Source organism: Salmo salar, chromosome ssa14, assembly GCF_905237065.1.
Source record: "Salmo salar chromosome ssa14, Ssal_v3.1, whole genome shotgun sequence".
In the NCBI taxonomy this organism is placed as follows: domain Eukaryota; kingdom Metazoa; phylum Chordata; class Actinopteri; order Salmoniformes; family Salmonidae; genus Salmo; species Salmo salar.
This window is the reverse complement of record NC_059455.1, coordinates 79,156,354-79,181,785: the sequence shown is the minus strand read 5'-3', so window position 1 is coordinate 79,181,785 and position 25,432 is coordinate 79,156,354. Positions and strand designations below refer to the sequence as shown.

The following is a 25,432-nucleotide window of genomic DNA, read 5'->3' as shown; positions in this document are numbered from 1 at the left end:
CCAGCCAGGTAGAAAAATGGCAGAAAAATAAAAGACGGACATCAGAGTATTTTTCAGTACACCAAAACGCAAAGTAAGAACCCTAGTAGCCTAATATCTCAAAGACTAGTTGATAAAATGTTCATAAGAAAGAAATGAAATTCTAATGGAAATGTTTTACAATGATGTCATTAGGCAGAGCAGGCAACAGATGGCACACAGACAGCAGAGTTGGGGACAGATATGCAGGGACAGACTGGCAGAGACAGGGAGTCTCAGGTAAGTTTGTTGAGTCTTTGTTTGGCAACATTATGAAAGGTTCTCAATTTTTTTTACTTGTAAAAGAGGAACATAATTGAAAAATGCCATGGATACCCCCACTCTCAACTTAAACTGGTGACTGAACTAAGATTTGTTAAAGGCAATGGTATTGCTGTTGTGATTAGTTGTGTAGTTTTGGGTACCGGTAGTTAGGAGTACGGCAAACACCTTATTTCTTTGGTTCCTCAATATACATTTACCATATTACAATGTAGGCTATGTGTTACAGCACTACTTTTGGTGTCCCCCTCAGGAATTGCTCTTGAGAAAATGTCATGTAATTGTCCCCTCCAAATTTGATATCAGATTATCTCCCCTGGTGACAAGGAGTTAACATGATAGTACAGACTGGCACTAACATAGCACAGGGATGAAGAACAAACAGATACAGGTTGCAGTCATCTGTGATCCAGAAGGTACAGTAGGGAGCAGTCTATGGACTTCTGTTCATGTTTGACTTGTACATTCAAGTCAAAAACACAGCTTTAACAATGACAACATAGAGATTTTGTCTAAACAAAAAATGTTGGGGTCTGTGCCACTTGAAATTACCTGTGCGGCTGTGCCTCGGCAGTAAAGCGAGAAGCGACATTTCTGTAGGGCGTGATTTTACGCGCTTGCCTGATGCTGTTGCGCACGGGAGGTAGTAGGCTACACGATGCATTTCACATTCGTTGAAGTTGAGAAGGGTTCAGCACTGCGTCGGATCTTGACTTATCAATATTTGGAGTCAATTTTGCTGCCAGAGAAAAGCTGCAAGCTACAGGTTGGTGACTGAAACAAATAAACTACATTTGACAAAGTTCCCTGACACGCAAGGAGCTGTAAATGTGTGGTATGATATTTTACAATAATTTGTATGAGTTTTATAACAAATAATAACAAAATTATGAGAGCCGATATGATCAATATTGGTTTGAAAACGAGATTAAGTGAATAGTCTTGTTTAATCTTACTTTTACTTGTCTACATTTTAGTCAATGAAGCACCTGGATAATACAGTTGGCGATGCGAATAGAGTCACCTGGCGAATCGTCAGTTATTAGACTCTTCTGTTCTAGCCTACTGACTATTTTATCTGACAAAATATGTGTTATATGTTAACTATTGTCATAAATTCAGAAAGGTATTTATTCGTATGTTTTATCAAGAGAACAGAAATTCGCGTGACGTTTTAGGTCAAGATATCTGGACACTCGACGTCCACTAGACAGATCTCAGCTCGAGAGATCTTTCACACAACTCAAACTGTGTGTCTCAGACAGTACAGTATTCGAGCTGAGAAACTCTGTGATACGTCTATCATACACACACGATTCGACAAGAAGCAGATGCACAAACACAATGCTCCTTAGATGGAACATTTATTGTTGTTTTTTGTTGTTGACACAAATCACGGGCAGAGAATGGAATTTGTCTTTTCTTTCTCTCATGCTCTCTCATGCTCTCTCTCGGTTATTTGTCCTCTTTATCTCTCTTTAAACTTTATACATCCTGTTGCACAGATTCTTAGCATCTGTCCCTTCTCTCCCAAGGAACTGGACTGACAGGATATATCGTAGGATGTAGCCTAATTTTACTTTACTGAGAGATGTTGGGGTTAGTTGCCTTGGACAGAGGCACACAAGTTTATAATTGATACCTAAGACCACACCACAACAAGACCTGCAGACCATTTTGAACAGGTATGATTTATAGAGAGGAGAACAGGGAGTCTTTGGAAGAGACGGCCCCTCTGTATCAGTTTCCCCCAAGTCAATCTCAGTTTGAATTACATGGATTCTGACACATTAATGTTGAACAATAACACACATAACATATTGTTTGCTCACACATTCAAACTAAGAGCTTGATTAACAGTGTCCTGAAATGGTGGGGGGAGACATTGTATAACAGTAAGAAGACAGTTTAATATACACTGTTGTTTTCAACTGTTTTACTTTTGTGTGATTTTCTGGCCTTATCAGCATCGCAATAAAAACTGTTGGGACAAATGCTGTGTAGGTCACCTATGCAGCCATCTCAATTAGCCAACATCCTTAAGAGTAATGTCATGTCTTATACTTGAGATTGCAAGTATTATTTTCCCAGACACTCGCCGTCGTTGGCACCAAATGGAATAGTTTATGCATGTATTCAGCAAACTCTATATCCATGTCATCATGTGAGTTCGACGCACTTTGGGTGTAATTAACATAGCTCTTTGATTACTTCAACAATTGGCTTTTTATGAGGAGTCTTTCCCTGTGAGTAACCAGCAGAAATGTGGTGGCAACCAGAAAGAACTGCTTCATTATTTTTAGAAAAGGAGGAATTTGCCGTTTTTAGAACAGAGGGAAGATGGAAGAAAAATGCATTTGCTGTTTTTTTTCAATCCCAACATTGGACCCACCACATGATTCTGCCACGTTCTGACCACAGTCTCATTCCTCTGATATTCTTATCATTGGGGAAGGTTGGGTCTGTGTACAATCATTGGAGCAGAGCCAAATGGTTTCCAGGACTTCTGGAGATGGACAAGTCTTTCCCAGGCTGGGAATACATCGTTAATAGCAACTTATTCCCCATATAGTGCACTACATTTGGAATAGTGCCATTTGGGACATAACCTGGTACGGGCTCAGGCCATAATTAGGGACATTGACCCATAGGTTGTAAATTATTCATTATCATTATCACACTGTTTCCATTTCCTCCTTGCCTGGCTGGTTCTAGAGTGTCACTTTTCCCACCATGAACAGCAGCAATGGAAGATTTTAAAGGAGTTGGGATGTGAGCTCAGAGTTATGCCCTTCTTTCTCTTTCTTTCTTTCTCTCTCTTTCTCTCTCTCTCTCTCTCTCTCTCTTTCTCTTTCTCGTTTTCTTTCTCTTTGTAATGGATTTGGTCCCATTAATTCATTGTCTCCAGAAACATGTGCATTCCACTCCATCTCATACTTTCTCAAACTCCCTCTCTCCCAACAAAATTCTGTTTGGGGTCTAGAACCATTTGTCTCAACAGTCCTAAAGTGCTTACACATGTAGATGTTACTCAAAAACAAAGACAAATAAATCTTACAGCATCCATGAAACAAAGGCAACAGGCTGTAGGGTCGCCAGGGGCTCTGGGAAAATAAACGCAGTTGATACTATTAACACCCGGGGCCTGGGGTTGGATGGATGCTCGCTCTACTGGCAACCAGCATCTGATGCTGGGAAAATATGTTTACATGCATATTTGTTTTGGATAATGACTGACTGCTGATTGTGCACATCAAGCTAACTTTATTTATTTATTCTTTGGACGAATTCCCACTGCAAAATAATCCAAATGAAACATAGCCTGTTGCCAAAAGCAACTTTGCTTCAGAAGAGGATGCTAGTGACGTTTCCTGACTTCTTATCTCCATGTCTACCTTTTCATAGACATAGGAGATTATATCTATTCCCCTTTTCAATTGATTTTCATCAGTTTATCTTCTAATTTGAAGCACATATTTTTTGTTATCTTTACTAGACTGACTTCTACACCATGTCATACTCAGGCCTTTCCTTTTCTATGTTCATGAAGATAGCATAGGTCTACCACACAGAGCGAAGAAGGCCTTGGCACGGTGACGTCTTTTCATTTGTTGTCAGATTTGGCCTTTTGTTTTAGTACACACCAGAGGTGGTGCGGGAGGGGCGGAGTTCTAAGAAGGCTTTCAGCTGCAGCTTGCTATTCTCTACGGGGCATAAACGGCCAGCTGGGGGCCCAAAGCTAAACACAGCCAAGCACGTACCCTCTCATTAATTTTGCTTTTATTGTTCCTCAAAGGGCAGGTGAAAGATTACAGGCTCAGTTTTTCTGTGTTAATGTCAGCAAGGGATTTTTTAATTACTACCCTACGAGCAGGTGGAGTGTGTGTTTGTCATTAAATTCCGATAAGAATGATAAGGTAAAGTCTTCACTTGTCTTGAGTTGATAGTATCATCATCGCCCAGTCTGTGTTTCCCAGTGCAATTTTATCTCTTTTCAACACATTGATTGAAGTGATCTCCCAAGGACATTGGTAAAAGAATGTTGGACTTGGTCGATGTTCAAGTATCCAAAACGAGATGTTTTGCAAACTGTGTCTCAAAACATCCCGTTTGGAATGTTGAAACAGACAGAAATTGCATATAAACTTGATGAGAGCTACCTCTGTTCATTTTGGTTTGTGTGTGCGTGCAGGCAGCTAACAGTGCTTTCTGATCCGGCAGGAAGTCAGTCACTTCACATTGGGTCTCTTTGTACTGGGATAAAAGAGAGAGGGAGCAGTCATCCGACCGATGGCTGTAAGGGACAAGCCTTTCCTTTTTTTCTGGCAGAATTTACAGCCCCAACCATGAACATTTTACTATAGCTACAGGAGCTTTTAATGTGTTTATAACAACTTTAATAGGCCATCAATATCATTCTCTGTGAGAGCTGTGTTGTGTGACCCCAAAAAGTCTGACAAAATGTGAACTGTTCTGGGCAGGAACATTATTAAACATAGGCTAATCCAGTTTCATGATAAATAAATATTAAAGTAAAGTGGGGTAACTATTAAATGACAGCTGACAGTATGATCACGCTCTCTGTAGCCCATGTGAGTAAGACCTTTAAACAGGTTAACATTCATTTGGCCGCAGGACCAGACGGCTTACCAGGACGCGTACTCAGAGCATGCACTGACCAGCTGGCAAGTGTCTTCACTGACATTTTCAAGCTTTCCCTTACCCAGTCTGTAATACCTACATGTTTCAAGAAGACCAACGTAGTCCCTGTGCCCAGGAAAGCCAAGGTAAATTATTATCGCCCCTTAACATTCACTTCTGTAGCCATGAAATGCTTTGAAAGGATGGTCATGGCTCACATCAACACCATCATCCCAGACACCCTGTACCCACTCCAATTCGCATACCGCCCCAACAGATCCACATATTACGCTATCTCTTGTACTCCACACTGCCCTCTCCCACCTGGACAAGAGGAACACTTGTGTGAGAATGCTGTTCATTGAATACAGCTCAGCGTTCAACACCATAATGCCTTCCAAGCTCATCACTAAGCTAAGGACCCTGAGACTGAACACCTCCTTCTGCAACTGGATCCTGGACTTCCTTGACGGGCCGCCCCCAGGTGGTGAGAGTAGGCAACAACACATCCGCCATGCTGACCCTCAACACAGGGGCACCTCAGGGGTACGTGCTTAGTCACCTCCAGTACTCCCTGTTCACCCACGACTGCGTGGCCCCGCACAACTCCAACGCCATCATTAAGTTTGCTGACGACATGACGGTGGTAGGCCTGATCATCGCCGACAACGATATAGGGAGGGGGTCAGAGACCTGGTAGTGTGGGGCCAGGACAACAACCTCTCCCTCAACATCAGTAAGACAAAGGAGCTCATCATGGACTATGGGAAACGGAGGGCCGAGCACGCCCCCATTCACATTGACGGGGCTGTAGTGGAGCGGGTCGAGAGCTTCAAGTACCTTGGTGTCCACATCACTAAGGATCTATCATGGTCCACACACACCAACACAGTCGTAAAGAGGGCACAACAACGCTTCTTCCCTCTCAAAAGGCTGAAAAGATTTGGCATGGGCCCTCAGATCCTCAAAAAGTTCTACAGCTGCACCATTGAGAGCGTCTTGACTGGCTGCATCACCGCTTGTTATGGCTACTGCTTGGCATCCGTACGCAAAGGCGCTACAGAGGGTAATGCGTACGACCCAGTTCATCACTGGGTCCAAGCTCCCTGCCATCCATGTGGTGTCAGAGGAAGGCCCTATGAATGGTCAAAGACTCCAACCACCCAAGTCATAGACTCTTCTCTCTGCTACCGCATGGCAAGCGGTACCAATTCACCAAGTCTGGAACCAACAGGACCCTGAACAGCTTCTAACACCAAGTCATAAGACTTCTAAATAATTAAACAAATAGCTACGCAGACTATCTACATTGACCTGTTTTCCACAAACTTTTTTTGACTCATCACATACAGTACAGTCAAATGTTTGGATACCTACTCATTCCAGGGTTTTTATTTATCTTTACTATTTTTCTACATTGTAGAATAATAGTGAAGACTTCAAAACTATGAAATATCACATATGCAGTAACCAAAAAAGTGATAAACAAATCAAAATATATTTGACATTCTTCAAAGTAGGCACCCTTTGCCTTGATGACAGCTTTGCACACTCTTGGCATTCTCTCAACCAGCTTAATGAGGAATGCTTTTCCAACAGTCTTGAAGGAGTTCCCACATATGCTGAGCACTTGTTGGCTGCTTTTCCTTCACTCTGCGGTCCGACTCATCCCAAACCATCTCCATTGGGTTGAGGTTGGGTGATACCTTAAAAGAAAATTATTCAAGTAAAAGTGAAAGTCACCCAGTAAAATACTACTTGAGTAAAAGTCTAAAAGTATTTGGTTATAAATATACATAAGCATCAAAAGTAAATGTAATCGCTAAAATATACTTAAGTATCAAAAGGAAAAGGAAAAGTATAAATCATTTCAAATTCCTTATTTTATGCAACCCAGACGGCATGATTTTCTTGTTTTTTAAATTTACGGATGGCCAGGGGCCTACTTCAACAGTCAGACATATTTTAAAAACAAAGCATTTGTATATAGTGAGTCTGCCAGATCAGAGGTAGTGGGGATAACCAGGGATGTTCTCTTGATAAGTGCGTGAATTAGACCATTTTTGTGTCCTGCATTCACAATATAACGAGTACTTTTGGGTGTCAGGGAACATGTAATGAGTAAAAAGTACATTATTTTATTTAGGAATGTGGTGGAGTAAAAGTAAAAGTTGTCAAAAATATAAATAGTAAAGTACAGATACCCACAAAAACTACTTAAGTATTACTTTAAAGTATTTTTATTTAAGTACTGTACACCACTGATTGCTCGTGTTTCTTGGCCCAAGCAAGTCTTCTTCTTATTGGTGTCCTTTAGTAGTGTTTTTGTTGTTGTTGCAGCAATTCGACCATGAAGGCCTGATTCACATAGTGTCCTCTGACCAGTTGATGTTGAGATGTGTCTGTGTCACGACTTCCGCCGAAGTCGGTCCCTCTCCTTGTTCGGGCGGCGTTCGGCGGTCGACGTCACCGGCCTTCTAGCCATCGCCGATCCACTTTTCATTTTCCATTTGTTTTGTCTTTGTCTTACACACCTGGTTTCAATTCCACAATTACTTGTTCATTATTTAACCCTCTGTTCCCCCATGTTTGTTTGTGAGTAATTGTTTATTGTATTGCGGTCCGTATTTGTGGCCTTGTATTTATACTACGTGTATTGTTATATTATTGAGTAAAATTGCTTTCATTACTCATATCTGCTCTCCTGGGCCTGACTCATCTCACCAGCTACACCAGATGCATTACAGTCTATTACTTGAACTCTGTGAAGCATTTATTTGGGCTGCAATTTCTGAGGCTGGTAACTATAATTAACTTATCCTCTGCAGCAGAGGTAACTGGGTCTTCCTTTACTGTGGCGGTCCTCATGATAGCGCCTGATGGTTTTTGTGACTGCACTTGAAGAAACTTTCTTTATTTCTTGGTCAATTTTTTGGGGAAGCCTGGCTTCCCCTTGGCATCCATGAATACATGCAACTGGTATAGAGGGAGTGATCAGAACACAACTGAGTGAGCGAGACACAGAGGTGAAAGGGAGTTTAATAATAAGTCATGTTTGATGCATGGCTTGGTTTCCTTATTGTTTTACCCCACAAATACACCTGTACAAATGGAACACTAAAGTCAAAGCAAATGAATGTTGTCTTCAAGACAAAAATGATACCAAATAGTCTTACAGTATTTGAAAAAATATATATATCTGGTTAAAGATCAAGTTTTGACGTCCGTTCGAGTGCTCAAGTACTCGATACTCATGCCCATCCCTATAAAATAATATTGTTCCTTGAGTTTTGTTGAGTTTAGAGTGACGAAAAATAGCTAGCTAACAGCTAACTGCTAACTGCTCTCTCAAGTCTCGTCATTGAGACCAGCAACAGAATGGATGCAGTGCTAAAAGCGCAGGGCGCGAGGGACAGACAGAGACGAGCAGCTAATGGATACTAACAAAGAAAGTTATTTCTGATTTCGGGCAGAGCCTTAAATTTGGCAAAAGCAATCTGGCCTGTGTAGGTTTGGGCCTGAACGTTGCATGCATGTGTAGGACTCAGGCATAAAATTCATGCTTGTGCAGGGCTCTAATTTGAATGTCAGTGGAAAACGTAATACATCACCCAGCACATGTCAACAAGCACAACCAGCTGATGAGTCTTTCTTTTTTTGAATCCTAGGAAGAAACTGGTAATGTTATCATACGCTACCTACACACTACTGTAGGATTGTTCCATTTCATACAAAGACTCCTTTCTCTTTTCTCTTGCGCCTAGGTGTCATGGGGTTTCATCATGGAATATTCTGGTTTGTAAAGCATAGGGCACACTAGACTCCTCTGCTGGGAAAATAAACACACAGGTTGCATCCCAAATGGAACCCTATTCCCTTTATAGTACACTACTTTTGACCAGAGCCCCAGTGGTCCTGCAGTGGAACTCACATGGCTCATGCAGTTACAACTGGCTCCGCACTCTGAAGAAAATGTCAGGTTAGAAAGAAAACAACTTCAGAGAACCTTGAAGGGACAGAGAGTGGCCTGGTCTGTTGTTGGGCCATGTGGGAGACGAAGAGAGAGAGTATGTTTTGCTGTCTGGCTGACAGTACAAAGCCTTCAGAGTTGATGACTCCGATTAATCTTTCACCAACGTGGACAATATATCACTGAAGAATATCCATGTGTCCGCTGTGGCTGGAGGTGCGAAATGCAGAGTTATAACAGAAGTGTGCTAGGAGAGAACAACACGTCTCCCACTGATGGATTTCTGTTTGACTTAACCACTCACTGGGAGCAGGACGCAGAGACACAGATACATTTATATATACTGAACACAAATATAAACGCAACATGCAACAATTTCTAAGATTTTACTGAGTTACAGTTCATATAAGGAAATCAGTACATTTAAATAAAGTCATTAGGTCACAATCTATGCATTTCAACTGGCTGGGCAGGGTTGCAGCCATGGATGGGCCTGGGAGGGCATAGGCCCACCCACTTGGCAGCCAGGCCCACTAACTAATAGGGATGTAAACAAATTTGTGCACAAAATATGAGAGAAATAAGCTTTTTGTGGATACACGATATGTGTACGTGTATTTGTATGTGCCCATCTTGCTGTTCATTCTTTTACTCCTTGCTCTATTTTTGAGGCATTCCCTCTAAATCGTTTCTATACCCGGGTCACGTTCTGTGTAACACGACCATCAGTCATAAGGATGAGGAACCACAGAGGGAGTGTATCCATGTCGACGTGGCTCATTCAGGGTCAGTCATCTCCTCTACAGCTGGGAAGGACATGCTGTTTGGGAATAGCTCTTTGTAGTTCAGTAGCTCTTACTATAACAGAACGGTCTGGACATTGCATAAATGAGCCGAAATTGAGTTTAAACAAAGCTATAAATATTATCTGTTGTTGGGTAGACGCAATAGATAAAAATGATCCGACAGAAAGGGCGTGGTTTGTATTTTGATTTTGGTCAGACATATACATTTTTATGGTTAACATTTTTATCACTTTCAAAAGATAGAAAGGAATGTCATAATGCTTATACTTGTCGACACAACAGATGGAGTACAAATAACGTATTTGCAGATGTCATGCTGTGTGGGGACTATGCCCGGAAGGAAGGCCATTGTTGTATCAGTGCAGTGGTTTTAGGGATGGATGAACTAGAATAGCTAGAAGCCTAACCTCTTGAGAGACATTAGCAGGGGAAGTCAAGCTGATTTCCACCGCTCTCACAATAAACGGACATGAAACAGATATGGAGTTTGATGGACTTGTCTGTTTTGTGTTCCGTCCAAGTGTCTTTGACCTTGTAAAGCCTCAAACCTCTTTAGGCTGATGCAGCCTAGCTGATGGAGGAGGAGGATATGGATGAATGTTCCCATTACAAATGCTCTGCTGCTCTGACATTTTGTGGAGATTAGCCAAGTTTTCAGTTGCTTGATTATAAACAAAAGAGACAAATAGGGTGGATAAAACAGAAGTTGTTCTTTCGCCAGGTCTTCTGTCTTGTGTGCTTGCCATCGTGTATAAATGGTGGCAATAATGGTAAATAAAGTCTGAGGCTAGTCATTTGAATGGCACGTACACCCCACTGCTGAGCCGACTCCTTAATTGACCAGACGCAAATAACTTGTGGGTTCTAGTACATTTAACTCAATACCTGTAAAAAAAAAACTACCGCAACTGTGGGATGGAATTCCTTTCATGAGCAATGGTTGATTCCCCCCTGTTTTATATCAAGCCAACCCTGTGTGTGCAAAATGCATTTCCAAGAAATGAGGTCTGCTTCATTAGGAACTCCATGTCTGTGTGCCAAATGGGACCCAATTCCCTATAAAGTGCACTACTTTTGGCCAGAGCCCTTTGGGTCCTGGTCAAAAGTAGTGCATTATACAGGTATAGGGAATAGGGTGCCATTTGGGATACAGTCAAGTTTTTGGGTTCAATCACCACTAGGACATGGAGCTTGTGAGGCTGTGACTTCAGCTCTGTCTGCTGAGTGGGAGCTGCTAAACCCTTCACCCCAGAGCTTTCCCTTCCATTCACTCCCCCTTTAAAACCTACCGCCTGAATCTCCGCTGCACATCATTGAACCCACAACCCTTCTCCGCGCTCCTTGCTTTTTGACATTCTGAAAGCATTTCAAGGGTGTTCTTTTCCTTGAAAAGAGGGAAAATATAATAAACAAAATGTCTTCCAAGAGAAACATTTGTGTCTGCCTTTAGAGTCTCTGTCAATGCCATGTTCCTGACAATGTTTTCTTGAGCCTGTGTTACCTGAACTCTTGAGACTTTTCTCCACTCATGTAATTCCAACCTTTATCCCCCCACTTTTGCTATTCTACACTATGTTTGCTTCCCAAATGGCACCCTATTCCCTATATAGTGCACTACTTTTGATCAGAGCCCATATGGTTCTGGTCAAAGTAGTGTACTATGTAGGAAATAGGGTGCCATTTGAGACACAACCTATATGTACCCTGTTGGACCCTATTTGCCCTTCCCGTTCCATAGGAAAGCTACTGGGGTACATGTATCTGACCTCGTGTCACATACTCTAGCAGCTCCCTACAGTTTTAAGAAGTAGCCGGAGGGTGTTATGATTGTCTCAGTATAGTAGAGCTGTCAGGCGTATTTCCACCCCGTCCTTCCTATTCACCATATGAGATGTCAATCACCTGATTAGAACATGTAATCAGGAATGTTTCCCAGGGTGAATCAGGGGCCTTGGCAGCCTGGGTGCCAGATCTTTTTATGTTCTCTTGCCAACTTCTTATGGAATTGTAATGCAAAACCTTGTTTGGCTTGACAATAAAAATGGAGTGTCAAAATCACAGATCTGGGACCAGGCTAGGACCTTGGAGGTCCATGGTGTCTAAACAGCAATAAGTTAAGCTGATCTGTTAGTATGCCGCTGACAGAATGTGTAAGGGCAGTGTGAGCAATATGTATTATGTATTTGGTTGTACGAGACGTGTACAACATGTATGACATGGGTAACGTGCAATGTATGTACTACAGTGCATTCGGAAAGTTTTCAGACCTCTTGACTTTTTCCACATTTTGTTACATTACAGCCTTATTCTGTAATTGATTAAAGGGTTTTTCCCCCATCATAAATCTACACACAATACACCATAATGACGAAGCAAAAACAGTATTTTAGAAAATGTTGCACATTTGTAAAAAAACAAACAACTGAAATATTACAAAAGTATTCAGACCCTTTACTCAGCACTTAGTTGAAGCACCTTTGGCAGTGATTGTAGCCTCAAGTCTTCTTGGGTATGACACAACAAGCTTGGCACACCTGAATTTGGGGAGTTTCTCCCATTCTTCTCTGCAGATTCTCTCAAGCTCTGTCAGGTTGGATAGGGAGCGTCGCTGCACAGCTATTTTCAGGTCTCTCCAGAGATGTTCGATCGGGTTCAAGTCCGGGCTCTGGCTGGGCCACTCAAGGTCATTCCGAGACTTGTCCCGAAGCCACTCCTGCATTGCCTTGGCTGTGTGCTTAGGGTCATTGTCCTGTTGGAAGGTGAACCTTCACCCCAGTCTGAGGTCCTGAGCGCTCTGGAGCAGGTTTTCATCAAGGATCTCTCTGTACTTTGCTCCGTTCATCTTTCCCTCAATCCTGACTAATCTCCTAGTCCCTGCCACTGAAAAACATCCCCACCGCTTGATGTTGCCACCCCCGTGCTTCACCGTAGGGAATGTGCCAGGTTTCCTCCAGATGTGACGTTTGGCATTCAGGCCAAAGTGTTCAATCTTATTTCATCAGACTAGAGAATCTTGTTTCTCATGGTCTGAGAGTCCTTTAGGTGCCTTTTGGCAAACTCCAAGTGGGTTGTCATGTGCCTATTAGTGAGGAGTGGCTTCCGTCTGGCCACTCTACCATAAAGGCCTGATTGGTGGAGTGCTGCAGAGGTGGTTGTCCTTCTGGAAGGTTCTCCCATCTCCACAGAGGAACACTGGAGCTCTGTCAGAGTGACCATTGGGTTCTTGTTCACCTCCCTGACCAAGGCCCTTCTCCCCCAAATGCTCAGTTTGGCCGGGTGGCCAGCTCTAGGAAGAGTTTTGGTGGTTCCAAATTTCTTCCATTTAAGAATGATGGAGGCCACTGTGCTCTTGGGGACCTTCAATGCTGCAGACATTTTTTGGTACCCTTCCCCAGATCTGTGCCTCGACATAATCCTGTCTCGGAGCTCTATGGATAATTCCTTCGACCTCATGGCTTGGTTTTTGCTCTGACATGCACTGTCAATTGTTGGACCTTATATAGACAGGTGTGTGCCTTTCCAAATGATGTCCAATCAATTAAATTTACTACAGGTGGATTCAAATGAAGTTGTAGAAAGATCTCAAGGATGATCAATGGAAACAGGATGCACCTGAGCTCAATTTCGAGTCTCATAGCAAAGGGTCTGAATACTTCTGTAAATACGTTTTTTTTTATTTTTAATACATTTGCAAACATTTATAAAAAACTGTTTTCATTATGGGCTATTGTGTGTAGATTGTGGAACAATTTGTAATTAATACATTTTAGAATAAGGCTGTAATGTAACAAAATTTGGAAAAAGTCAAGGGGTCTGAATACTTTCCGAATGCACTCTATGTTGTGTGTGTTTTGTACAGTGTCAATTTTGTATACAGCAGTAGACAATTTCCCCCTCTGGGGCATTAAAGGTCATCCTATCCTACTGTTGACTGGTTGCCTTGGATACTTACTTGTAGGTACATACATTTTTTGTTGTTGCATGGGAATCTCTCTCTCGTCTCTCTCTCTCTCTCAATTTCAATTTAAGGGCGTTATTGGCATGGAAAACCTATGTTAACATTGCCGAAGCAAGTGAACTAGATAATAAACAAAAGTGAAATAAACAATAAAAATGAACAGTAAACATTACACTCACAAAAGTTCCAAAAGAATAAAGACATTACAAATGTCATATTACGTGCAAATAGTTAAAGTACAAAAGGGAAAATAAATAAACATAAATATGGGTTGTTTTTACAATGGCGTTTGTTCCTCACTGGTTGCCCTTTTCTTCTGGCAACAGGTCACTAATCTTGCTGCTGTGATTGCACACTGTGGTATTTCACCCAATAGATATGGTCATACATTTGGCAGGATGTTAGGAAGTGCAGCTCAGTTTCCACCTCATTTTGTGGGCAGTGTGCACTGTTTTCTCTGTTTTCTCGAGAGCCAGGTCTGCCTACTGCGGCCTTTCTCAATAGCAAGGCTATGCTCACTGAGTCTGTACATAGTCAAAGCTTTCCTTAAGTTTGGTTCAGTCACAGTGGTCATGTATTCTGCCACTGTGACTGTTAGGGCCAAATAGCATTCTAGTTTGCTCTGTTTTTTTGTAAATTCTTTCCAATGTGTCAAGTAATTATCTTTTTCTTTTCTCATGATTTGGTCTAATTGCCTAATTGTGTTACTGTCCTGGGGCTCTGTGGGGTCTGTTTGTGTTTGTGAACAGAGCCCCAGGAACAGCTTGCTTAGGGGACTATTCTCCAGGTTCATCTCTCTGTAGGTGATGGCTTTGTTCTGGAAAGTTTGGGAATCGCTTCCTTTAAGGTGATTGTAGAATTTACCTGCTCTTTTCTGGATTTTGATAGTTAGCGGGTATCGGCCTAATTCTGCTCTGCATGCATTATTTGGTGTTCTATGTTATACACGGGATATTTTTTTCAGAATTCTGCACGCGAAGTCTCAATTTGGTGTTAGTCCCATTTTGTGAATTTTTGGTTGGTTTAGCGGACCCCAGACCTCACAACCATAAAAGGCAATGGGTTCTATAACGGATTCAAGTATTTTTAGCCAGATCCTAATTGGTATGTCAAATTTTATGTTCCTTTTAAAGGCATAGAAAGCCCTTCTTGCCTTGTCTCTCAGCTCGTTCACAGGTTTGTGGAAGTTACCTGAGGCGCTGATGTTTAGGCTGAGTTATGTACCGATGGAATTTGTATTGGTGGTCTTGAGAACTGGACTTATTTTTGTCTTACTGAGATTTACTGTCAGGTCTGACAGAATCTGTGCAGAAGATCTAGGTGCTGCTGTAGGCTGTAGGACAGAAGCACCAGATTATTAGCAAACATGACGTGGATGCTACACTACAGGACTGTTTGCTAGCACAGATTGGAATATGTTCCGGGATTCATCCAATGGCATTGAGGAATATATCACCTCAGTCATCGGCTTCATCAATAAGTGCATTGATGATGTCGTCCCCACAGTGACGTACATGTACGTACATATCCCAACCAGAAGCCATGGATTATAGGCAACATCCGCATTGAGCTAAAGGCCCGCTTTCAAGGAGTGGGAGACTAATCTGGACACTTATAAGAAATCCCGCTGTGCCCTCAGACCCAACCATCAAACAAGCAAATCATCAATACATTATTAAGATTGAATCCTACTACACCGACTCTTATGCTCGTCGGATGTGGCAGGGCTTGAAAACTATTACGGACTACAAAAGGAAACCCAGACGCGAGCTGCCCAGTGACGCGAGCCTACCAGACGAGCTAAATGCCTTTTATGCTCGCTTCAAGGCAAGCAACACTGAAGCATGCACGAGAGCACCAGCTGTTCTGGATGACTGTGTGATAACGCTCTCGGTAGCCGATGTGAACAAAACCTTTAAACAGGTGAACATTCACAAAGCCGCTGGGCCAGACGGATTACCAGGATGTCTACTCAGAGCATGCGCGGACCAACTGTCAAGTGTCTTCACTGACATTTTCATCCTCTCCCTGACCGAGTCTGTAATACCTACATGTTTCAAGCAGACCACCATAGTCCCTGTGCCCAAGGAAGCCAAGGTAACCTGCCTAAATTATTACCGCCCCGTGGCACTCACGTTGGTAGCCTGAAGTGCTTTGAAAGGCTGGTCATGGCTCACATCAACAGCATCCTCCCGGACACCCTAGACCCACTCCAATTCGCATACCGCCCCAACTGATCCACAGATGACGCAATCTCAATCGCACTCCACACTGCCCTTTCTCACCTGGACAAAAGGAACACCTATGTGAGAATGCTGTTCATTGACTACAGCTCAGCATTCAACACCATAGTGCCCACGAAACTCATCACTAAGCTAAGGACTCTGGAACTAAGCACCTCCCTTTGCAACTGGATCCTGGACTTCCTGACGGGCCGCCCCCTTGTGGTAAGAGTATGGAACAACATGTCTGCCACGCTGATCCTTAACACTGGGGCTCCTCAGGGGTATGTACTTAGTCCCCTCCTGTATTCCCTGTTCACCCACGACTGCATGGCCAAACACGACTCCAACACCATCATTAAGTTTGACGACACTACAGTGGTAGGCCTGATCACTGACAACGATGAGACGGCCTATAGGGAGGAGGTCAGAGAACTGGCAGTGTGGTTGCCAGGACAACAACCTCTCCCTGAATGTGAGCAAGACTAAGGAGCTGATCGTAGACTACAGGAAAAGGCGGGCCGAACAGGCCCCCATTAACATCGATGGGGCTGTAGTGGAGCGGGTTGAGAGTTTCAAGTTCCTTGGTGTCCACATCACCAACGAATTATCATGGTCTGAACATACCAAGACAGTCGTGAAGAGGGCACGACAAAACTTTTTCCTCCTCAGGAGACTGAGGGGGGGAAAAAAATATTTGTTCTATAGCTGCACCATCGAGAGCATCCTGACCGGTTGCATCACCGCATGGTCTGGCAACTGCTCGACATCTGACCATAAGGCACTACAGAGGGTAGTGCGAATGGCCCAGTACATCACTGGGGCCAAGCTTCCTGCCATCCAGGACTTATATAATAGGCGGTGTCAGAGGAAAGCCCATAAAATTGTCAGAGACTCCAGTCACCCAAGTTATAGACTGTTTTCTCTGCTACCGCAAGGCAAGCGGTACCAGAGCGCCAAGTCTAGGATCAAAAGGCTCCTCAACAGCTTCTACCCCCAAGCCATAAGACTGCTGAAAAATTCATAAAATCGCCACCGGACAATTTACATTGACCCCCCCCCTCCCCTCCCCTCCCCTCCCTTCCCTTGTGTACACTGCTGCTACTCGCTGTTTGTTTTGTTACCTATGCATAGTCACTTCGCCCCCACCTACAGGTACAGATTACCTCAACTAGCCTGTACCCCCACACACTGACTCGGTACCGGTGCCCCCTGTATATAGCCTCGTTATTGTTATTCTTATTGTATTACTTTTTATTATTACTTTGTATTTTAGTCTACTTGGTAAATGTTTTCTGCTTCTTGAACTGCACTGTTGGTTAAGGGCTTGTAAGTAAGCATAAAGTCTACACTTGTTGTATTCGGCGCATGTGACAAATAAAGTTTGATTTGATTTGAAACAGTAGACATTTGACTTCAGATTCTAGTAGGGTGAGGCGGGTGCTGCAGACTGTTCTAGTGCCCTCACCAATTCATTGATATATATGTTGAAGAGGGTGGGGCATAAGCTGCATCCCTGTCTCACCCCATGGCCCTGTAGAAAGAAATGTGTGTTTTTTGCCGATTTTAACCGCACACTTGTTGTTTGTGTACATGGATTTTATAATGTTGTATGTTTTTCGCCCCAACACCACTTTCCATCAATTTGTATAGCAGCAGACCCTCATGCCAAATTGAGTCAAAAGCTTTTTTGAAATCAACAAAGCATGAGAAGACATTGCCTTTGTTTTGGTTTGTTTGTTTGTCAATTAGGGTGTGCAGGGTGAATTCATGGTCTGTCGTATGGTAATTTGGTAAACTGCCAATTTGACATTTGCTCAATACATTGTTTTCACTGAGGAAATGTACGAGTCTGCTATTAATGACAATGCCAAGGATTTTCCCAAGGTCGCTGTGACGCTTTCCCATGGTAGTTATTGGGGTCAAATTTGTCTCCAGTTTTGTGGATTGGGGTGATCAGTCCTTGGTTACAAATATTGGAGAAGATGCCAGAGCCAATGATGATGTTAAAGAGTTTAAGTATAGCCAATTAAAATGTGTGGTCTGTATATTTTATTATGTCATTGATGATACCATCAACACCACAGGCCTTTTTGGGTTGGAGGGTTTGTATTTTGTCCTGTAGTTCATTCAATGTAATTGGAGAATCCAGTGGGTTCTGGTAGTGTTGTATTTGATCATGTATATGTTTTTGCTGTTTGTTCTTTGTTATAGGGCCAAAAAGATTTGAGAAGTGGTTTACCCATACATCTCTGTTTTGGATAGCTAACTCTTCATGTTGTTGTTTGTTTAGTGTTTTCCAATTTTCCCAGACGTGGTTAAAGTCTATGGATTTTTCAATTACATTGAGCTGATTTCTGACGTGCTGTTCCTTCTTTTTCCGTAGTGTATTTCTGTATTGTTTTAGTGATCCACCATAGTGAAGGCGTAGGCTCAGGTTTTCTGGGTCTCTGTGTTTTTGGTTGGATAGGTTTCTCAACTTCTTTCTTAGGTTTTTGCATTCTTCATCAAACCATTTGTCATTGTTGTTAATTTTCTTCAGTTTTCTGTTTGATTTTTTTTTATTTGATAGTTAAGCTGAGAGCTGAAATATACTGTTTAAGTTTTTTACTTCCAAGTTTACACCTTCACTATTGCAGTGGAACGTTTTGACCAGGAAGTTGTCTAAAAGGGTTACGGTTTGTTGTTGCCTAATTGTTTTTTGGTAGGTTTCCACACTACTTTCCTTCCATCTATAGCGTTTCTTAATATTATTCAGTTCCTTTGATCCCTCATGATTGAATATTGCTCTGTTCAAGTAGACTGTTATTTTGCTGTGATCTGATAGGGGTGTCAGTGGGCTGACTGTGAACGCTCTGAGAGACTCTGGGTTGAGGTCAGTGATAAAGTAGTCTACAGTACTACTGCCAAGAGATGAACTATAAGTGTAACTACCATAGGAGTCCCCTTGAAGCCTACCATTGACTATGTACAGACCCAGTGTGCGAAAGAGCTGCAGGAGTTGTGACCGGTTTTTGTTGGTTATGTTGTTATAGTTGTGCCTAGGGGGAATATGTGGGAGGGAATGCTGTCACCTCCAGGTATGTGTTTGTCCCCCTGTGTGCTGAGGATGTCAGGTTCTTGTCCAGTTCTGGAATGTAGATCACCACATGGGCATGGAAATGATTAATTTCCCCCTACAGGATGGAGATGGGGATTCTAGTGGGGGTAGCACACAGGAGGAAATTTTTCTCTGTTTCTAGCCAAATGTAAAATCTTCCTGTTTTGATGAATTTAATAGAGTGAATTAGGCCTGCTCTATACCAAATTAGCATGTTTCTTGTAGGATGACAATGTCTGTATTAAGGATTTCTCTCTCTCTCCTCTCTCTCACTCCCCTCACTGCCCCTCCCCCTCCTCCCTCACACGTTCACAGCGCTGTCCTCCTTCCCCTCCTCCTTTGCTCAGCAAACGTTCACTCACTGTGGTTGTGATGTTTCCTTTCAGGAGGTGAATCAGGGATAAGACAACATGAGTGACCGTTTTGACTGTGGCGAGTGCAAGGAGTCCCTGTACGGACGCAAATACATCCAGGTGGAGGACGTTCCCCACTGCATCCCCTGCTATGACCGCCTGTATGCCAACACATGTCAGGAGTGCAAGGAGCTCATCGCACACAATGCACGGGTAAGCATAAACTGTATGATCTGTCTTTGTGTTTGTGGGTGTAAATGTGTTTAGCATATGTTGTGTGTATGAATGTGTTTACATGTGGCAAGTGGATGTTTTCTGTCTACAGTTGTTTGAATGTGTGCTCACTTCTGAGGTTTTACTTCTGTGTACGTACACGAGTGTGTGCGTGTGTGTATGTGTGCATTTGTCCTTGTCCATCTGTTCGATTATAATGGCTTCTAAAGAGCTGGAGTTCTTGGAAAACACAACTTTCCTGCTCTTTTGGCTAATACCAAGACATCTGAAAATCCCCTTTGAGCTGCTCCAGGCCAACATTAAGGCCTTTTGGTTAGAGTCAAATGAAAACACAGGGCTGAAGGGAACACCCTTAGACGCCACGGGGCACGGGTGACCCCTGAGTTATGGACTCTCTCAGAGGGACTGGCAGTAAATATATCTCCTGTTAGCTTTGGCCCTCCTCCTCCTCCACACAATACTTACAGCACTCCTCCCTCTCTGTCCAATTCCCTTTTACTAACACTGTGAAAACCCACCAACGTGTCAGATAAAATTGATTATTATTGTTTTCACCCTGAACATAAAGTGAGACATTAATCATGCAATGTGTGTTAACAGTGCTTGCTTGCACTACAGTTGATCTGGAATATATAAAAAAAATCTCTTTGTGGACACTGTTTCAATATTTACTCAAATGGTTTATATTGAAGTTAGAGTTATTCACTAAAACCTCCTTGTTAACAGATCTAATCTAGCTCATTGTCATATTAACATAAATGATGAATGTGAACCAGAGAATGCTGGTGGGTGGAGATGTAGAAGGACGGGCTCATTGTAATGGCTGGAATCGAAGGAACGGAAAGGAAAGGTATCAACACATCAAACACATGGTTTCCATTTCCACTCCAGCTATTACAATGAGCCCGTCATCCGATATCTCGGCCCACCAGTTACCATTAACATGAATGGTCTTTCAATCCAAATAATTCGGACTCTGACCTGCCTTGCCTGGGTCCATCCCTATCACTCCTCCTCTCCCTCTCCAGGAGCTGTTCTACGAGGACAGACATTACCATGAACACTGTTTCCGTTGTTTCCGCTGCGACCGCTCCCTGGCAGACGAGCCCTTCACCAGCCAGGAGGAGGCGCTGCTGTGCAACGACTGTTACTGCAATGAGTTCTCCTCCAAGTGTGTGGCCTGCGACAAGACCGTCATGCCAGGTACACAAACGTGATACTGTTTACCATGATTAGTAGGAGGTACCCTCAAGAAGAACATCAAAGCTCTCAAGAACGTGCAGGGATACATGACAACATAACACAACACCAGTGGAGGCTGCTGAGGGGAGCAAATGAAATGGCATCAAATCATGTGTTTGATATATTTGACAACATTCCAGTACCATTACCACGAGCCCGTCCTCCTGTGCACAACAGCCTTTGACATTATTGAGCTGAGCTGTACTGTGCTAGGCTGGTTACACATCCATCATAGTTGCTGTGGCATAAAAGTGCATTAAAAAGGCCTAACTGGTGATGCTTTGGCTTGTGGGTTACTCAACTCCTGTTCTCACACCTACAGATGTAGGATCTTAATTTGATCACACTGTTGCAAGAGAACTTTTCCGCAATGCAGGATATTAAAACTTGTAGTGTATTTGAGGTTTAAAAAGGCTTCTAAAGTTTGTAATTTAGTTTCCTGCTGTAGCAAACTGGCTCAAATTAAGATCCTACATCTGTATCAATGCCAGGTGTGTAATACCTGGGAAACCTCTGTCATGGGTATTACAGAGTAAGCAGCACTGCTTCAGTCAGTGTTACTAAAGGGTAAACGTAGGGGTTCTCACATCCAGTCATTGGATTGCATAGTCTGTGTCCCAAATGGCACCCTATGTAGTGCACTACCTTCAGGGCCCTGGTCAAAAGTAGTGCACTACGTAGGGAATAGTTTGCCATTTGGGACATTACCATAAAAAGGTGAATGTATTTTTGTTGTTGAGCAGCTAGGGTGTGACTCAGCTTAGATATGACATTGCAATTGTCTGCTCGCTCGACTGAAAGTGCCTCACTGTTGAATTCTGGCCCCAGGGTCTTTGTGACTGCATGGCAGCATTACGCTAACAGCGGGGGTGGGTGTCAGATGACTGCAAATTACATAGGGTTTAATCTGGACAGGGTGGGGTGTTATTTCTCCTCAGTTTCTGCAGAACTGAGCAGTCGTTTTGTTAGGTGTCTGTAGTGGAACGCAGTTAAACACTACACTGTGCCCTCGCCCTTTAAAAAAATTCAGGCGGTTACACGTTCCACTGGCCGACCTCCCCACGAGCGCATTTCAGGTCCCAAAGCTCGTAAAACAAGAGCAATGATTAAGAGGTCTGATGTTCATTTTCATAGGCATGGCTCGCTTTTTTATTTTGGCTACTTTTATTACCTACTTGGAGGAAGTGTGTATTTGTGGAAGACCAAACTGCACACGCTTCAAGTCAGAAGTTCCAATAACAGTCACCCATAAACCATAATTCTCAAATACCTCCTTTCATAAAGCCATTCGGCCCTGACTTGATGTAACACCACACAAGCATTCTTGATGGTAAAATCCTGTAATAGTATTTATACTTTATGAGATGACTGGAAGGTATATTGAGTCTGTGTACAAACAGGTTCAGTTATTACTGAATCAACCTGTTTTGGCGATAGCAGTAGTGTGATTGCGAGCACTTGGAGATAATGCAATTCTGAGGTTTGACATTCTAACCCAGAACTAAAGTGGCTGACATGGCACACAAACTTGGGACGACTACTCAGATGATGACTCTTGCAGACAGACTGAATTATACAAAACCTGTCTGTGTCTTTTTCTCTTTGTCTCTCTTGCTCTCTCTCTCTCTCTTCTTCTGCTCTCTCTCCTCCCTATCTATCCCCCCTCTCCCTCCTCCCTCTGTCAGGCTCAAAGAAGTTGGAGTATGAGGGCTCTGCATGGCACGAGAACTGCTTTGTGTGCCATGGCTGTGAGAAGCCCATCGGTGCCCAGTCCTTCATTCCAGACAAAGACCACTACTACTGTGTACCGTGCTACGAGGGCAGGTTCGCCCCGCGATGCAGCCACTGCAAAAAGGTGAACCAGGGTCTCCTCAAATCAACTGCTAACCTTCATTATCCTCTCCCTGTCACTGTTAGTTCCTTGTGAAAAAGACTTGCTAAATCAAGTGGGTGAGGTTGATGGGCATGTATCCTCCGTAGGCACTGGCAACAGGGGGTGTGAGCTACAAGGATGAGACGTGGCACAAAGAGTGTTTCGTGTGCACAGGATGCAAGATCCCACTGGCCGGCCAGCCCTTCACCTCCCAGGGAGACACGCCCTACTGCGTCAAGTGCTTCAGCAGCATCTACGCACAGAAGTGTGCCTCCTGTAACTCGCCCATTACAGGTTAGTACATTCTCCATTCAACTAGATAATATGGATTGATTTGAGACACTGTTTTGTCCTTTAATGGAACCTTATATAGCCCATAGAGCTCTGTTCAAAAGGAGTGCACTATAGAGGTAATAGAGTGCCATTTGGGATGCCCTCAATGTCTTCCCCATTATGTCACTTTGTACCAACCCAGGCAAATGCCAGAGCACAGATGTACTGTAAATATACTAGTAAGGCTTGCGGCTATGTTTAGAATGCCAATGTTTGAATTAAACACAGGGACCTCTGAGAACTGGCAGATCCTCAGCAGGGCTATATTGTAGCCAACCATATAATAACCCACAGAACTTAATTTTCAGAATGTCATTTCTTTGTGTTATGTAATGTCTCTCTTACTGCCCAACTGTCAATCCAGGTGAGAGTCAAAGGTCGCTTTGCAGACGTAGACTATGTCCCAAATGGCACCCTATTCACTTTATAGTGAACTACTTTTGACTAGGACCCATAGGGCTATATAGGAAATAAGGTGCCATTTGAGACGCAGACGTATTCTATTATAGATGCTAACGAGTGTGTTATATTTCCCTCCAGGGTTTGGCGAGGGGAAGTATATTTCTTTCCAGGATCGTCAATGGCACCAGCCCTGCTTCAAGTGCTCCCGCTGCTCCGTCTCTCTGGTTGGGGCTGGCTTCTTCCCCGACCGTGACCAGATCTTGTGTGGAGACTGCAACAACGACCAAGAAGACCAATGAGAATCAATGTCTTCGTCCTTCAACTGCACCTGACCAATCACAAATGTACAGTAATAGCTAACAAGTTTGTAACACAGTGGTGTCCACTTCCAGGTTTGTTAACATCTACAGTACAGTACAGAGAGCATCTAAACCTCAACATATTAAAGCAAACACTACATTTTATACTACATCACCTTAAATATATTTATATAAATATATTTTTAAAATTAAATCAGCGTTGCATGTATTCTATGTTGTTAAACTGCCTTTACAACATAAAGCACATTGAAATGTATGTTTAAAGTCAGCAAATAACACAAGTATGATGTAACTAAAGCTTTTCCTCTTGTAATTTGTAATATATTTTTTCACACAAATACATTAAATATTTTTTTCCTAAAGTATCGTACATATTAATGCACCTGACCTGGGCTCTGCTGAAATATGGTGTTAGTGATGCACATATAGTGTGAACTAAATATTTGAAGTGCCTTAACAGCTGTATTTTATTGCAGCAATATAAGAAATGATCCAAATGTTGTCAGAGCTCAGCTTGTCAATAATATTTAACTTTTTTTTTCTCTTCACCTTTGTATCCTTTTATATAAACCAAGATTGCCTTTCTTGCCTTGTTTTTGTACGCTGAATTGTAACTATTGTGTAGTGTTACTACTCTAAAGAAATAAAGCGTAATTTATTTACTGTAATAATAACGCAACTGGATCAGAATACTGTATTTGTAAAGATGAATATATTCTATTTCTCAAAATGGGCCAAAGGAAACCTTTCATAAGGCTTCTTTGCTGTGTGTATTGTCTTCTGATGAGAACAGCCTTCAGACTTCTGCATACATTACACATGACTTTCCTTACTCAACCCCGCGTGTGAACAGATTTCATCATTTTTACATTGATTATGCCAGGGTGGTGGTGCCCAGTGGCCACTCCCTGGAATCCAGGGAGAGTTCAGGCAGACCAACACAAAACACATTGTAGCAGAGGTACAAACTGTCCCCAAAAGGCTCATTGAATCTTTATTCAATGTGGAATGTAGCTTTCTTCAAAATACTCAATGACTTGCTAAAGCCACTTTTTGATAATGGGCTGTAAAAAGCTTTACATGGTCTACGCAATGGATCCAACAGTTCTACGTACTGTTGTGCTCCGTAGCTCCGTTTGCGCAGACTTTGAATTAACTGAGCATGGCACTATGGCAACTTTATAGCACTATGAAAAAAAGCCCATGCCCTCCATATGTACCTCACAAGACTACACAGAGAACAAAAAGTAGCTGGCCTTTTAAACCAAGTTGTTTCTACAGTTAAAAACAGATATGTTGGGTCACGTGGGTCGAAAGCGAGACACAAGACTGTTCACACATTCATACAGGATTGACAACCCCATGTGTGTAGTAAGTTCAACTGAAGTTGACAGGAAGTGAGGGGCATAGCCTCTGAAGTCACAAGTGCATGTGCTTGAGGAGCCACCCCTCTGGGACCAGTGTCAACACCCAGGTCAATGCAGTGTGTATGCATCAGTCAAGAATGGGGCTGATAAAGACTTACATATGCAGGATTCCTATATGCATGATTTCCAGGAACTGGAAATTACAGATAATAGTAATAGATTAAAATGTATCTCTTGTTCCAAACAGTACATGTGTGTTTTGTGTCCATGCTTATTGACCAATGTCGAAGAGCCCACATTTTAAATACTAA

General features: G+C 42.7%; 1 protein-coding gene across 1 annotated transcript; it reads left to right on the top strand.

Moving 5' to 3' along the window:
• The first annotated feature begins 964 nt into the window (after positions 1–964).
• fhl3 (four and a half LIM domains 3) lies at positions 965–25,367 on the top strand. The gene is given in 6 exon segments (NM_001173851.1): positions 965–1,066; positions 19,384–19,563; positions 20,613–20,787; positions 22,512–22,681; positions 22,807–22,993; positions 23,573–25,367. Coding segments are annotated over 5 exon segments (849 nt in total). The 5' UTR covers positions 965–1,066; positions 19,384–19,407; the 3' UTR covers positions 23,734–25,367.
• The last annotated feature ends 65 nt before the right edge of the window (positions 25,368–25,432 follow it).